Source organism: Macaca fascicularis, chromosome 12 (assembly GCF_037993035.2).
Source record: "Macaca fascicularis isolate 582-1 chromosome 12, T2T-MFA8v1.1".
Classification (NCBI taxonomy): domain Eukaryota; kingdom Metazoa; phylum Chordata; class Mammalia; order Primates; family Cercopithecidae; genus Macaca; species Macaca fascicularis.
This window is the reverse complement of record NC_088386.1, coordinates 57,704,264-57,718,604: the sequence shown is the minus strand read 5'-3', so window position 1 is coordinate 57,718,604 and position 14,341 is coordinate 57,704,264. Positions and strand designations below refer to the sequence as shown.

The 14,341-nt window shown below is 35.4% G+C and overlaps 1 protein-coding gene across 2 annotated transcripts in view; it reads left to right on the top strand.

Annotated features, from left to right (window-relative positions):
- Positions 1–4,621: 4,621 nt before the first annotated feature.
- The window catches only part of FAP (fibroblast activation protein alpha), a 71,650-nt gene continuing 61,930 nt past the window's right edge, over positions 4,622–14,341 (top strand). For both annotated transcript variants that reach the window (XM_005573321.4, XM_005573320.4), the window contains exons 1-2: positions 4,622–4,744; positions 5,075–5,159. In XM_005573321.4, coding sequence (XP_005573378.1) covers positions 4,739–4,744; positions 5,075–5,159 — 91 coding nt within the window. In that variant the 5' untranslated portion in view covers positions 4,622–4,738. The remainder of the gene's footprint in view (positions 4,745–5,074; positions 5,160–14,341) is intronic.

Below are 14,341 nucleotides of genomic sequence, written 5' to 3'. Positions count from 1 at the left end.
CTATCTGGTAAAAAATCTCTTTTATTTCCTATCCTACTGCTAGTTACTACTAGGACTCATACTTTGAACTCATCAAAATGTCCAGTTTTTTAGCCCATGTATTTTTTCCTTCCATCTTCATCTCTTCCTAGTTCCAGCTGGATCATACATCCCAATCACTGTACCAATATATACCCTCCTCTGAGAGCCCTAAGCATGGGTCAATCCAATTGTGTTATAATGTGAGACTATCTGGGTTTATCCCATCCCTACCACTCATAAGTTGTGGGACTTCGGGGAAGTTATTTAGATTTTCTGTGCATCCGTGTCCTCATCTGTAAAATGAGGATAATAATAGTATGAATGTTCTGGGGATGAAAGGAGATAGCACATGCAAAGTGCTGAGAAGAAACGTCATGATCAATAAAAGTATTCAATAGACATTAACTAGTAGTAGTAATATTCTTTAACCTGAAAATGCTAGTGAAAAAGCAATATGTGTTAATAAGTTATGTTAAAGTCTATAGGTGCTTAAACATTCTATTTATACTGTTTAAACAGTCTTCTTGTAAGTTAACCACTTCTAAAGAGATGTAGTATTTCCCTGTTTAAATGACAATGAAGCACTGATTTCTCTTCTGAGTCTTTGTACCCTCAGCACTCAAAAAAATGGGTTGTGTCTCTGTTCTGTTTCTTTTCTAATCCCATTTTGATAGTTAATCCTTTGGGTCTCCAAGGAGCCCTTGCCCTAATTATGATAGGATAATGAAACACTGACATCTAATTACAACTTTTATGAAGGTAGCAGATACCAATTACAAACTGGGAGTCATGTGGCTTTATATTCTTCCTTATGTAACACTTGTGGTTTTAGAAAAGAGATCAGATTCAAAAAATAGTTTGAGCTATATCATTTCCCACTGATGCTATATTATGCCATTTCTTCCAGATCTATAACTATGTAATAGTTATTTTGAGCTTTGAAGACCTCAGGACTCTTTCTAGCTTGGAACTCAAAAATCTCTTTGTTGATGGGTATTTTGATCAATCCTTTGATTTAAGCAAGTCCCTGGAGGAAGAGCTTTTAACCCAGGCACTGTATAAATAATTATCTGATTACTAGACCCCAATTTAAAGAAAACTCTAAACAAATTAATATTTTGAACACAGTCCTTGTAGAGTGAAATTGTGTTCTTTTGAGACATATGTAACAAGGTACTTTCAGGATGTGAAGATCATTAATATTTTAGCCTTAATTATTTTACCCTCACAACCTTAAGGTGTCCCCCAATAGCAAATTGGTGAAATGTCAATTATAATTTTAAAACATATATGTTTATCACTTTGGAATAAAATTTTAGGAAGTATCACAAAAAGCAATGTAAGATAGCAACACTGGATCCTGTTAAAATCTTCGGCAAGTTATCCAGTTTTTCTAGGCTGTTTCCTAATCAGCAAAATGAGTTTTGGTATGGATCAAATGAAATAATGCATTAAATCACTTTGTAGATAACAGTAAACAGTAAATGTTCATTGAATCTGAGGAATCAAATGGGTAGGATGTTAGGAGCTTTTAGGTTTTCTAGAAGCAAATTTTTACTTTAGAGTATAAAATCAGGCTTATGTTTACTGCACTTCTATCATTATTCCCCTTACTTGTAACTTGTCTTTAAAATAATTTGTCATGGCTTTTGGTTAATAAACACATCTCTCTTTCATCTCCCCACCGTAAAATAAAAAGATAACATCCTTATGCTCTCAGCGTGGTCTTACCTTCAGACTCTAGAAATACACAGCTGAATGTGTTTTCTGGGAAAACATATAAATTAAAATCATTTTTGGCAGACATACATTGGCTATTAATAAACTGTTCTAGTAAGCTCTCCTCCTTATAACCTAAGGATTTATGTTATAGCTCATTTATCCAGCAGGCTTACCAGAATGCAGTCATATTCCAAAGTCAGTCTTACAAGATCCCTCTCTGGAAAGAACTCAATTGATGAGCCTCTACTCTCCTAATTGCTGGCCTTACCTTTATACATGCCAAATCATCATCCTTTCTGCTTTTGTAGCATTTTTATAGACCCAGAATTGCTTTCTGAGAAAAGTCTCAGTCCTAACAAAGGTTACACTTGAACTGAGGATTACATGCATGTGATATGTGTCCTTTCCAGTCCTCTTCCCAGGTCCGTGCAGAAATCACCAACCAGTGAGAACACTCCTTCTACAAAACACAAACTCAGCTTCAGGCTATTTCTGAACAAGAGCTTTAGGAAGCAAAAGGAAGCAAGTATGTAAGAACGGACCTGCCATATTTGTACTAGAATGTAAGTTCCTTAAGGGCACATACTGTGTCTGATTCCTTTTTGTTTTCTCAACAAAAATGTTGATTGGGTGTTAACTAATTGTATAACGTGGAATAAGAGTCAGTTTCCTAAATGTTTTTAAAAAGTTAACAAAAGCATTTTCACTTTGACTCCAAAATTTTAAAAAAGCTAATAAAGATGTTATAATATTTTAAAAATCCAAATTTTATGGGAGTTCTTGTCTGGATGAAAATTAGAACACATTCACATTGTCTCAAACGAACCAACATGTGTAACTCTATAAAAACAATACCTCCCTAAAGCATGAAATCAGATGGAAAAACTGGACATCTTTATTTCTGCAGTCAGTCTCATTTTTCTTAAAACAGTTCAAACTAGTAAGAATTTTCCAGAAGTTACAGCTTGACTCACCCAACCTTCCAAGGAAAAAACAAAAAAACTTAAACAGACATTGTTTCACTCTCATCATTTCCCCCCTTACTAATAGTTGCAACTTAAATGTGTCTTAAAGCACTCCAACTTCTTCATAGTGCCTGTTAAATAAGTATCCTGTGGACCCCCACACACAGTCATAGAATCCTAAGTGGTGCTCAGACCAGTCACATGTCAGTGCATTCTTAATTGCTACAGCTAATATGCTCTCAGCATGGTCTGTTAATTACACCCTAATAATTTATTATAGTTTCTTTCTACAATGTGAAGTCTTGGAAATCACCCACTAAAAAGTACCTGTGTACTCTGGGGCTTTGGCAGGCTAGGACAGAACTTCTGAGAACACGGTGTGTTCCAGAGAAGATAATCTGAGAGGACTTACAGAGAAACACTTCATTCAGGACCTGGCTGCTGGCTTTTATCTCAGATCTGAGGATTTCACAATGACTTGGAGATACCTACAAGTGTATAGCACACCTTGGATATTACTCTTAATGATTACTTCAGTTTGTAAAGAGGTGACTCCACCAACAGCAAAGGAGAGGGCCCAGCCCCAAGCCACGAGGAACACAGTTCTCTGCCAGTAAGTGCCTAATGACTCATTTTCCTCAACAGAAGTTTCATAAGGCTGGAATTCAGGGAGGGATGTCTGGAGAATGTCTGAAAGGAAGTTCACAAGCCACTGTCCTGCTCTTTGCTGGAGAAACTGTCCCATGGTAGCCAGACAAGTTGACGAAGGCAAACAGCAACATGTTTTGGTAACATTTCCCCATTACCTTTCATGTACAATCCAAGAAAGGTTGCCATGAAGTGTTTTAATCAGGTTGGGAACATTATAAACTTCCAAAAAAGAAAACCATTAGTTGAAAAATTAAGGACACAGTAGATTTAACAACTGTGTTTACGTGGAACCACAAAATCTATCCAAGTGAATTGCATTAAAACAGACAGAACACTCCAAGAAACTGTTGTATGTGTATTTTTTTTAATTCAGTCAACCATTTTACTAATCTGTCAAGATGACCAATTTCTTTGGAATTATGTAGATTTAGCCCAAATGAAACTGTACATAAGATTTACTTCTCTTTTCAGATGCTTTTTTATTTATTTTTAAATCTTTATAATTACTAAATGTTCTCTCTCTCAGAAGATATTCTGAGAGGAAAGCAAAAATACCACTCTTGTAAAGCCATTTCCATTCTTCCAAAGGTCTGCTGGTAAATTATTCTTACTGATCTTTCCATCTTTCTAGCCTGTGCATACACACCTAACCCATACTAAATTTCACCAGATGGCATTTTATTTCTTTAAAGTAAAGCAGCCGTGGGTTTAGACAGTTGAATTTTTAAACTTCTGTATTTACTGAAAGTGCATATGGTGCTATATGGACAAAGAAATTGTGCTGAAAGAAAAACATTTCTGTCTGCAATACCTCAGAATCTTCCAGAGGAAAAAAAAGTGCAGTTATATGGTGCATTTCTCACAAAATCTTATGTGGCTTCAATGTTCTTCCTCTGTTAAAAAGTAGATATATGTTTAATGTACAGACCTGCAAGTTTCATTATTTTAAATTCATCTTTTAGTGGCAAATAAAAATGTTATACGAAACTCAATGACTTGCTAAAGCGATCTCTCAGTGAATTCTAGAAGAAAATGCAACATAAACCTGTACTTGTAAAAAAGAAAAAATAAAAACCTCTGTATGTCAACGTAAGCAGATGTTGGTGTAGAATTTACAAGGATGAGAAGGCTATAAAACCTTCCCTGAGTCACTCACAGTTCATTTGAGGGCCAAGAACGCCCCCAAAATCTGTTTCTAATTTTACAGAAATCTTTTGAAACTTGGCACGGTATTCAAAAGTCCGTGGAAAGAAAAAAACCTTGTCCTGGCTTCAGCTTCCAACTACAAAGACAGACTTAGTCCTTTTCAACGGTTTTCACAGATCCAGTGACCCACGCTCTGAAGCAGAATTAGCTAACTTTCAAAAACATCTGGAAAAATGAAGGTTAGTATAAGCAACCTCAAGTATCGTTAAAAAAATTAAGGTTGGCTGGATTGAACGTGATCAGAGTTTTCTATTGTTTAAAAGGTGAGGATTTTTTACATAAGTATTTACTTCCTGAATGGGTTGGGATTGGAAAATTGTTCAAATATACTGTAGAAACATTTGTCCTTGCAGAGCTGGAAGAATTCCAGCAATTATAGCCGGATCAGTGGAAGACAATCAAAAGCTTCGTGGGGCGAGAGAAATAGGATTTAGGTGTAAACAAAATCTTGCCATTTCTACTATTTAGCAGGAACTATGTGTATGCCTAATTCTCTTTATTTTATGTAGACTTGGGTAAAAATCGTATTTGGAGTTGCCACCTCTGCTGTGCTTGCCTTATTGGTGATGTGCATTGTCTTACGCCCTCCAAGAGGTAAGAACTTTCTCTGATTTGCTCTATCTGCCTAGAATAGCTTGGAAAATGTACTAATGCAAGATCACAAGTGGCTGAACATTTCCTAAGTGCTTATGTTCCAAAGTAAGTCTGTTATTTCTAAGAAGACATATAAGCTCACAGATATGTTGTTGTGCAAGACCAGAAATACTGAGGAATTTAAGGCATGGGTAGGAAGAGATTTACAGTGTTATTTCAGCAATAGAAAAACCTAAGAACTATGCTGCATCACCCCCACAACCCCCAAAAATATATGCTAAATACAAGCTTTGACAGGCCTTTAGAGACAACATTTTTAACTAACATTGCTTTTCATTATTAGGTTTGTCTCGTGGAAAGTAAAAATGAGTAAGAATGGAAAAGTTAAAACAGAATCTATGGACTTTTTTTATTACTAAATAGTCTTTCCAAAAATTTAGGGAGGAAGTTGAGAATACAGATCTCAGGAATAGCTGTATAGAAAAAGCGAAGTTGTTGTTTTAGATGTAGTAGCACTGCACATCAAATTAGAAAACTAAACATTGTTAAGCAAGCATTATGATCAGTCATAAATTGTATCCTTTTACAAAAAAGGCTTAGATTGACATTGATCTCACTTTAATAAAAATTGGAAGGTACTATGGGCTGATATCAGAGCTAGTTTAAATATAAAGTAGGACTATGTTGATAGATAATCCAGTGATATTAGGGGAATAGCTTTTTATGAAAATATTTATGAAGAGAAACTCAAGCTTCTAAAATAGAAAAAAAAATCCAGTAATAACAGATCTTATGTCTTTGTGTCTAGGAAAAGGGGAAAAATTTGTACTAATAAATACTAAAAGTTTATGATAACAAATGTGGGAAATATCGTGGTTAAAAGTTAACTGATAGTAAAGGAAGATCAATAAAATAACTTCAGCTAAAGAATGTATGAGTCCTGAACGACTATTGCTATTAAAAAGAACATAGAAAAATGTTTTGGAAAATTGAAAATAATCATGAGATTTTCACAGAATTACAAAATAGAATAGGTGAATCCATAAGATGAAGTCAGCTTATATCTTCAGTGTTCATTTCAGTCTTTGTTTCTGTTCTCTGCCAGCACAAGATTCTTCTTAGGCAGTTGAGAGGTATGTTGTGCGTGTACATATCTTTCATAAATTTTCATGTTAAAATTATTTTCAGACCCGTCTCTCAACTCAGTGGTCTTGGGGCCACATTTCCCTCATACCAGCAGTTATCAGGTAGTGGATTAGGTCATATAGATCCTTTGAATGTTAATTCATTAAAAATTAGCTCCTGATTTTAAAAGAAACTCAATCTTGAAATTGATACTCTGCACTCTCAGAAATAAATGTTCTTGGAACAAAAGTTTGTTAATTTTATAGGGCACTTGCCTCCATGTCCACAGGGAAGGATGAATTTCACTACGGAATTCAAGCTATAATTTCTAATAAGAAATACGTTATATTTACATATTTACAAATGATGTATAGAGATACACATACACAGATATTTGTGTGATCACAAATAATCTCAATCCTACCCTCTTTCCAAGTTTAGTTATGTATAGCTTACATATAAATATATGTTGTAAACCATATACAGTATAAAAGTCCTATGTAATTTATAATACAATTATCTGTTTTCAACTAATAGGAAAATTCTAAGAATAAAGTGATTTCTTGATAGGGTGAAATAATCAAATTAAACTCGAGTACTCAATGAAATTTGAGTACTCATTCAGAAATAGAAAAATCATAACTAAGGTGAGAACTGCTGTTTTTTGATCCACTATATCATTCTCCTTCTGTTCTAAATTTGCTTAATAACTTCTTAGAATGTCAGCTAAACAGCTTGTGAATGGCACCAGTCATTCCCCTACTTTCCTGAGCAGGACCCGGGCAAGTCAGTGCCACGGGCAGCCCTGAAGTTAGGCGTGGTGGCCTCCTCCTGACTTTCCTCCTTTCTTCTCACATCTCACTCGTCAATCATCTCCCATCTGGAGTGCCAGGTCCAGTCCTCACTCTCACATCTGCCCAGTGCCTATGAGAATAGGATCTGAGATGGCAAGGCAGGAAAGGGAAGGAGGAAGGGGTAAAAAGAACAGAGAATTCAAAGCCAAGTGAACTCCTACTTAGCCTCCTTCTCACACTTCATCAGAAATCCCATTACCTCAGATTTGCCTTAGGTGACCTCGTATCCTCAGCCCAGAATTTCATGAACCAGTATATGAACAGTCTTCTGAGAAACTTAAAGCCACACTCAGGAAACATTCATTCACTCATTTACATATTAGTGTATTAGTCCTACTAACTCCCTGCCCATCATCATGCCAGTTGCTGAGGATATGGAGGTACAGCAGTCTAGAATTTCCTCTGCAAGTTGGGGAGTAAGAATCCAGTGCTTTCTGCACCCAAAGATGCATGGTCAACACCACAGATACCTGAGAAGGATTTCTGTTAGTTCACACCAGGTCTAAAGGAAAAAAAAAGAGAAAGGCTCTTCCATCCCAGGAGAACCAGCCTCAGGATTAAAAGCGTTTAGGAATAATTAAACTGGATTGTAGGAACAAATATGAAATGTAGTAGTGAAATGAGAAAATCCATTTAGCTCACTTACAAAATATTAACTATAAGGAAAAACTTTCTTCGAAACTTGTAAAATATTCCCTTTTTGGTTTTGCCAAAGTGTGAAAAACACATGAGTTTCTACCCCTTATTCCCAGGTTGTCTTCAGCTTACACCCCTTCAACTGACTCCTTTCCTCTCTCTTACCTCCAATCACTTTTTCTTTTGAGGTTCTTCTTCACAAGCATCACTCCTCTTCCTGTGTGAATATGCAACAAGGCTGAGAGTGGAAACTAAGGCTCCCCTTATTTTTGTTCACCCCAAAGACAAACATACGTACTTTCTTGTTTCAAGAGATTTAACAGATGTTACAAAAGCAAAAAACTGGAAGTGAAAAGTTACAGAGGTTGCGGAATTTTGCAGGTAAATTCCACACAAACTTGATTCATTATTTATATTTTCTGAATACCTGGACCAGTCCTCCATGGCTTACAGAAAGAAATTGTAGGAGCTATTTGACCTCATTTGAGATTATTTTCAGTATAGAGTTCCCCACATGGTGATGAACAAATACTCAAATGTTAGTTACTAGTTTTCTAAAATTTCTAACATGTAGTAAATGATAGCTAGCATTTGTGTCTGTGTTCTCCATGTTGAGAATATATACTTATACACTCAACAATAGCAACTATTCCATTCTGTGTGATGTATTTCAATTTCAAAAATGTCTTAATTCTGAGAGTAGAGAGCCTTTATCCCAGAATATCATCCCCGTTCCTATCCCCAACTTTTTTTTTTTTAACCAAAAACAACAAATGTTTCAGAAACTTTTGTGTCTGAAGAACTCATACAGAACATTGATGGCTCTAGGGCAAAAGCAAAACAAAAGGAAAGAAGAAAGATATAAGAAGTTGAAGGGTGGAGGAATGGAGAATAAGGCTAAGTGAGAGTAAAAAAGGAAAGGGTGGGTGGCTGTGTTGGCTTATGGCTGTAATCCCAGCACTTCAGCAGGCCAAGATGGGAGGATTCCTTGAGCCCAGGAGTTTAAGAACAGGCTGGGCAACATGGTGAAACCCTTTCTCTATTTAAAAAAAAATACAAAAATTGGCTGGGCGTGGTGGCATGCACCTGTAGTCCCAGCTATTTAGGAGGCTGCATATCAGAAAAGTGTTTGGGAAGTTCAGGAAACCAAAAGGAAACTGATAGATCATGAGGCCAAAATTATTTAAACAAATGAACAAAGAGAATATGTATATGCATATGTAATTGTGATTCTACATACATACACACACATATATACAATATGTAGTAATTATTTAGCTGAGTCCTGCCTTTTATAATGCATTGAAGAAAATATGTGAAGGCCACAGACAATTTGGATAGAACAGAGATCAATATTTTTTAAGAAGAAATTTCATTTGGGAAGTCTGAATTTTAGTCAGAAATTCATTGTTGTTGTTATTATTACCATTACTATTCTGTTACTACTATAACTTCAACAATCACCTTTGGTAAAATAAGATATAAGTGAGATAAAATCATCTTCAAAGGAGATATAAATATGTAAGTTGTAAGGTTAAAATATTTTCCCAGGACCAACATTCAGTCTGTGAAACAGATTCCCTCAAACATCTTAAGAATTTTAAGTTTATTTTTTCACTATTCTTCTGGAGAAAATATGGGAAAGTCTAAAAGGTTAAGGAGAAGTTTCAGAAAGTTTATGAATATAAAAGAGTTTTTAAGTCAAGATAAAGAAATCAAGTTTGCAGTTTATAATTCTCTAATTTGCACGTGAATTTTAAAATCACAGATGAATCTTGGCAAACTCCGTTTGAGTTTTGCCAAATTCTAAATAATTTAAAAAGAAATCCAAATCTTTGTATGATTCTCATAATGGAGAGGCGTTTACCTGTCTGAGATTTCCAAAGCAAACTGAGTTACAACTTCGACGAGAACATCCAGTCATAGATATACCTTGAAAACCAGATTCAAAAGTTTGAGCCAGAGGTGTGGAATCAGGACTTAAGAACCAGAGACAGTCAAACTGAGCCATAAAATACAGCAATAATTGACAAATGCAATCTAATTTAACTAAAGAGCTTCTGCACAGCAAAAGAAACTAGCATTAGAGTGAACAGGCAACCAACAGAATGGGAGAAAAATTTTTCCAATCTCTCCACCTGACAAAGGGCTAATATCCAGAATCTACAAAGAACTTAAACAAATTTACAAGGAAAAAAAAAAAAAAACAACAATCCCATCAAAAAGTGGGCAAAGGGCATGAACAGACACTTCTCAAAGGAAGACATTTATGCGACCAAAAAACATGTGAAAAAAAGCTCATCATCACTGGTCATTAGAGAAATGCAAATCAAAACCACAATGAGATACCATCTCACACCAGTTAGAATGGCAATCATTAAAAAGTCAGGAAACAACAGATGCTGGAGAGAATGTGGAGAAATAGGAATGCTTTCACACTGTTGGTGGGAGTGTAAATTAGTTTAACCATTGTGGAAGACAGGGTGGTGATTCCTAAAGGATCCAGAACCAGAAATACCATTTGACCCAGCAATCCCATTACTGGGTATATACCCAAAGGATTATAAAGACACATGCATATGTATGTTTATTGCAGCACTGTTCACAATAGCAAATACTTGGAAGCAATCCAAATGCCCATTAATGATAGACTGGATAAAGAAAATGTGCCCCATATACACCATGGAATACTATGCAGTCATAAAAAAGGATGAGTTCATGTCCTTTGCAGGGACATGGATGAAGCTGAAACCATCATTCTCAGCAAACTATCACAGAAACGGAAAACCGAACACTGCATGTTCTCACTCATAAGTGGGAGTTGAACAATGAGAACATATGGACACAGAGAGGAGAACATCACACATAGGAGCCTGTTGGGGGTTGGGGGGACTAGGGGAGGGATAGCATTAGGAGAAATACCTAGTGTAGATGACGGGTTGATGGGTGCAGCAAACCACCATGGCACATATAATATCTATGTAACAAACCTGCATGTTCGCAAATGTATCCTAGAACTTGAAGTATAATTTTAAAAAAGCAATAATTAATACAGTAGGCATGTAATAAAACGATCTTCTCATAGAACAGTTAATCAAATACTAATCAGTCTCTTTTTTAAATTTTGTTTTATTATTATTATACTTTAAGTTCTAGGGTACATGTGCACAACATGCAGGTTTGTTACATATGTACACTTGTGCCGTGTTGGTGTGCTGCACTTATCAACTCGTCAGCATCCATCAACTGATCATTTACATCAGGTATAACTCCCAATGCCATCCCTCCCCCCTCCCCGCAATCAGTCTCTTTTTATTTTATTTCTCGTGTATAGAGAACCAAGAACTTATTTTTCATTTCCAGTATCCTTCTTAATTGACTAATATTATGCAGTAAGAACAGCATAACGTATAATATTTATTAATATTTATTCCCATTAATAATAAAAATAGTATTATTTAGTATCTAAATTAAAATTTTGAATACAGGTTATGATTTATACTTGGTGGAAAAACAGATATGTTAGGACTTTTTAAGGAACAGGACATAACAATTGTATGTTAAAAAAGAAAACATCAGATAACAGGCCAGGCGTAGTGGTAATCGCAGCACTTTGGGAGGCCAAGACGAAGGATCACTTAAGGCCAGGAGTTCAAGACCAGCCTAGTCAACATGGAGAAACTCCCTCCCTACAAAAACACAAAAATTAGCAGTGGTAGCAGACACCTGTAATCTCTGCTACTCAGGAGGCTGAGGCAGAATTGCTTGAACCTGTGAGACAGAGGTTACAGTGAGCTGAGATCGTGCCATTGCACTCCAGCCTGGGCAACAGAGCAAGACTCTGTCTCCCCACCCCCCACCAAAAACAAAACAAAATCAGATAACAAATGAAATAAGCAGATAGAAATAGGCACATAGAAAGATGCTAACTACCAATACTTAAGAAGAAACAGAAAACATGAATGGTGCTATAACACCAAAAAAGATTGAATTAGTAATTTTAAAACTTCCAACCAAAAAAAAAAACTTCCTAAGCTCAAATGGCTTCACTGACAAATTCTACCAAACACTTAAAGAAGAATTATTACAAATTCTTCACAAATGTTTTCAAAAAATGAAAGAAAATATCTCCCCACTCATTCTATAAGGCCAGTATTACCCACATTGCTATAATGCCAAAACCAAAGATGTCACAAGAAGAGAAAATTATAAATCAATATCTCTTATGAATATAGATGCAAAAATTTTCCACAAAATACTAGCATGCCAAATCCAGCAATATATAAAAAGGATTACACACCATGACAAATTAGGATTTAGCTCGAGAATACAAGGTTGGTTTATCGTTTGAAAATCAATTAATACAATAAATTTCATTAATAGAAAAAAGGACACAAATCTCATAGTCATTATAATAGATACAGAAAAAGGATTTGACGAAATGCCACCCTTTCATGATAAAATCACTTAATAGATTAGGAGTAGGAGGAATTCCTCAACCTTATCAGAGACACCTACAAAAAAAAATAAAAAAACATAGCTAATATCACACTTACAGATGAAAGCTAATGTCACACTGTTTTCCTGCTAAGATCATTAACAGGACTTGATGTCCTCTCTCATCACTTCTATTCAACATTTTATCAGTGGTTCTAGCCAAGGCAATTAGGCAAGAAAAAAATATATAAAGTATCCAGATTTGAAAGGAAGAAGTAAAACTCTTTGTACTAACAGATAACACAATCTTGTTTGTAGAAATCCTAAGGAATTCACTAAAAAGCTATTAGAACTAACAATAAAGTTCAGCAGGGTTGCAGGATACAAGATCCACGTATAAAGACCAATAGTATTTCTATACACTCCCAATGAGCAATCCAAAAAGATCTAAATAAGTGGAAAGACATCCCATGTTTATGGATCATAAAACTCAATATTTTTAAGATGGCAATACTGCCTAAATTTATCAACAGATTAAATGTAATCTCTATCCAAATCCTGCATAGTTTTCTTTTTTTGCAGGAAGTGATGAGCTGATCCTAAAATTCATACAAAAATGCAAGGCACCCAAAATATCTAAAACAATATTGAAAAAGAATAATAAACTTGGAGGAATCACACTTCCTTATTTTAAAACTTATTTTAAAACTTACTACAAAGCTCCGTAATCAAGACAGTGTGTTACTGGCATAAGGATAGATATACAGATCAATGGAATAGAATTGAGTGTCCAGAAATAAAGCCTTATACTTCGTTAATTGATTTGTGATGAGGATGCCAAGACAATTCAACAGGAAAAGTCTTTTCAACAAATGATGGTGAAACAATTGGATATCTATGTGCAAAAAAAAAAGATGTTGGACCCAATTCCTCACACCATACACAAAAATTAACTCAAAATGGATCAAAGACTTAAATGTAAGAGCTAAAAACTATAAAACTCTTAAAACATATGGATACATTTTTATGTTTTTGAGTTAGGTAAATTTTCTAAGATATGACCAAAAATGCAAGAAACAAAAGAAAACATACATAAATTGGACTTCATCAAAATTTAACATTTTAGGATGGCCAAGAATACCATTTAAAGAGTGAAAAAACTACCTACAAAATGAGAAAAAATATTTGCAAATATATATCCAATAAATAACTCCATTAAAAAATGGACAAAGGACAGACATTTTGCTAAAGAAGATATACAAATGACTAATAAGCACATGAATGATGCACAATGCCATTAGACATTGCAAAATGCAAAACAAAACCACAACAAAATGCCAGGAATGAAATTGCAGAGGAGCAATTAGGCATCCATTAAAGCCTACCGATTGTGAAATGGCTTGTCCCTGGGGTGCAGTAGAAATAGAGACAAGCAGTAGACGGGGTTGGCAGGCTTGCGAGCTGGTTAAGGAAGAGGAAGGTCAAGGATCACACCAAAATATTTGTATTGAGAAACTACATGAATGGTAGGTGGTGCCATTTACTTGGATAAATTTGGAAGAGGAGCATGGAATTTTTTTCTTAGCATTAAACATACTGATTTTGAAGTGCTTGTGAGATATATAGTGGGGATTTTAAAGAGGAAGTGTAATAGACATGTCTGGAGATAAAAAGACAATCCAGTGAAAGTCAGGTGTGGTAGTGGGGTCAGGGGGTGGTTCAGCCCAGGGGTATGTAGTAGAAACCCTGGGAGAATGAAATGACCTGGGAAAGTTGCTCTTTCTCCAGCCCCATGTAGCAGCAGAAACAGCCATGACAAAATGTCAAATAGAGATTAGAGGAAAATGAGCTGGCAAAGGAGACTGAGGTCTTCAAAAATAAACAAGGCTTGCTTTCATCTTCAGGGTCACCAGAGGGTCATTTACCATTCATGTTCTTACACATTATGTTGATTATATCTTAGGATCTTTGAAAGCCTTAGTTATCCTGAAAAATAAATGAACCCTAATTAAAATAATGTAACACAACAGTAAAATAACACACAAATGGGCTATTTTTAAAAGCCCAGCAAATCCTTTGAATAACTTATGTTATTCAGTGTTGTTCATAGAGAAAACCATGGAAAATTGC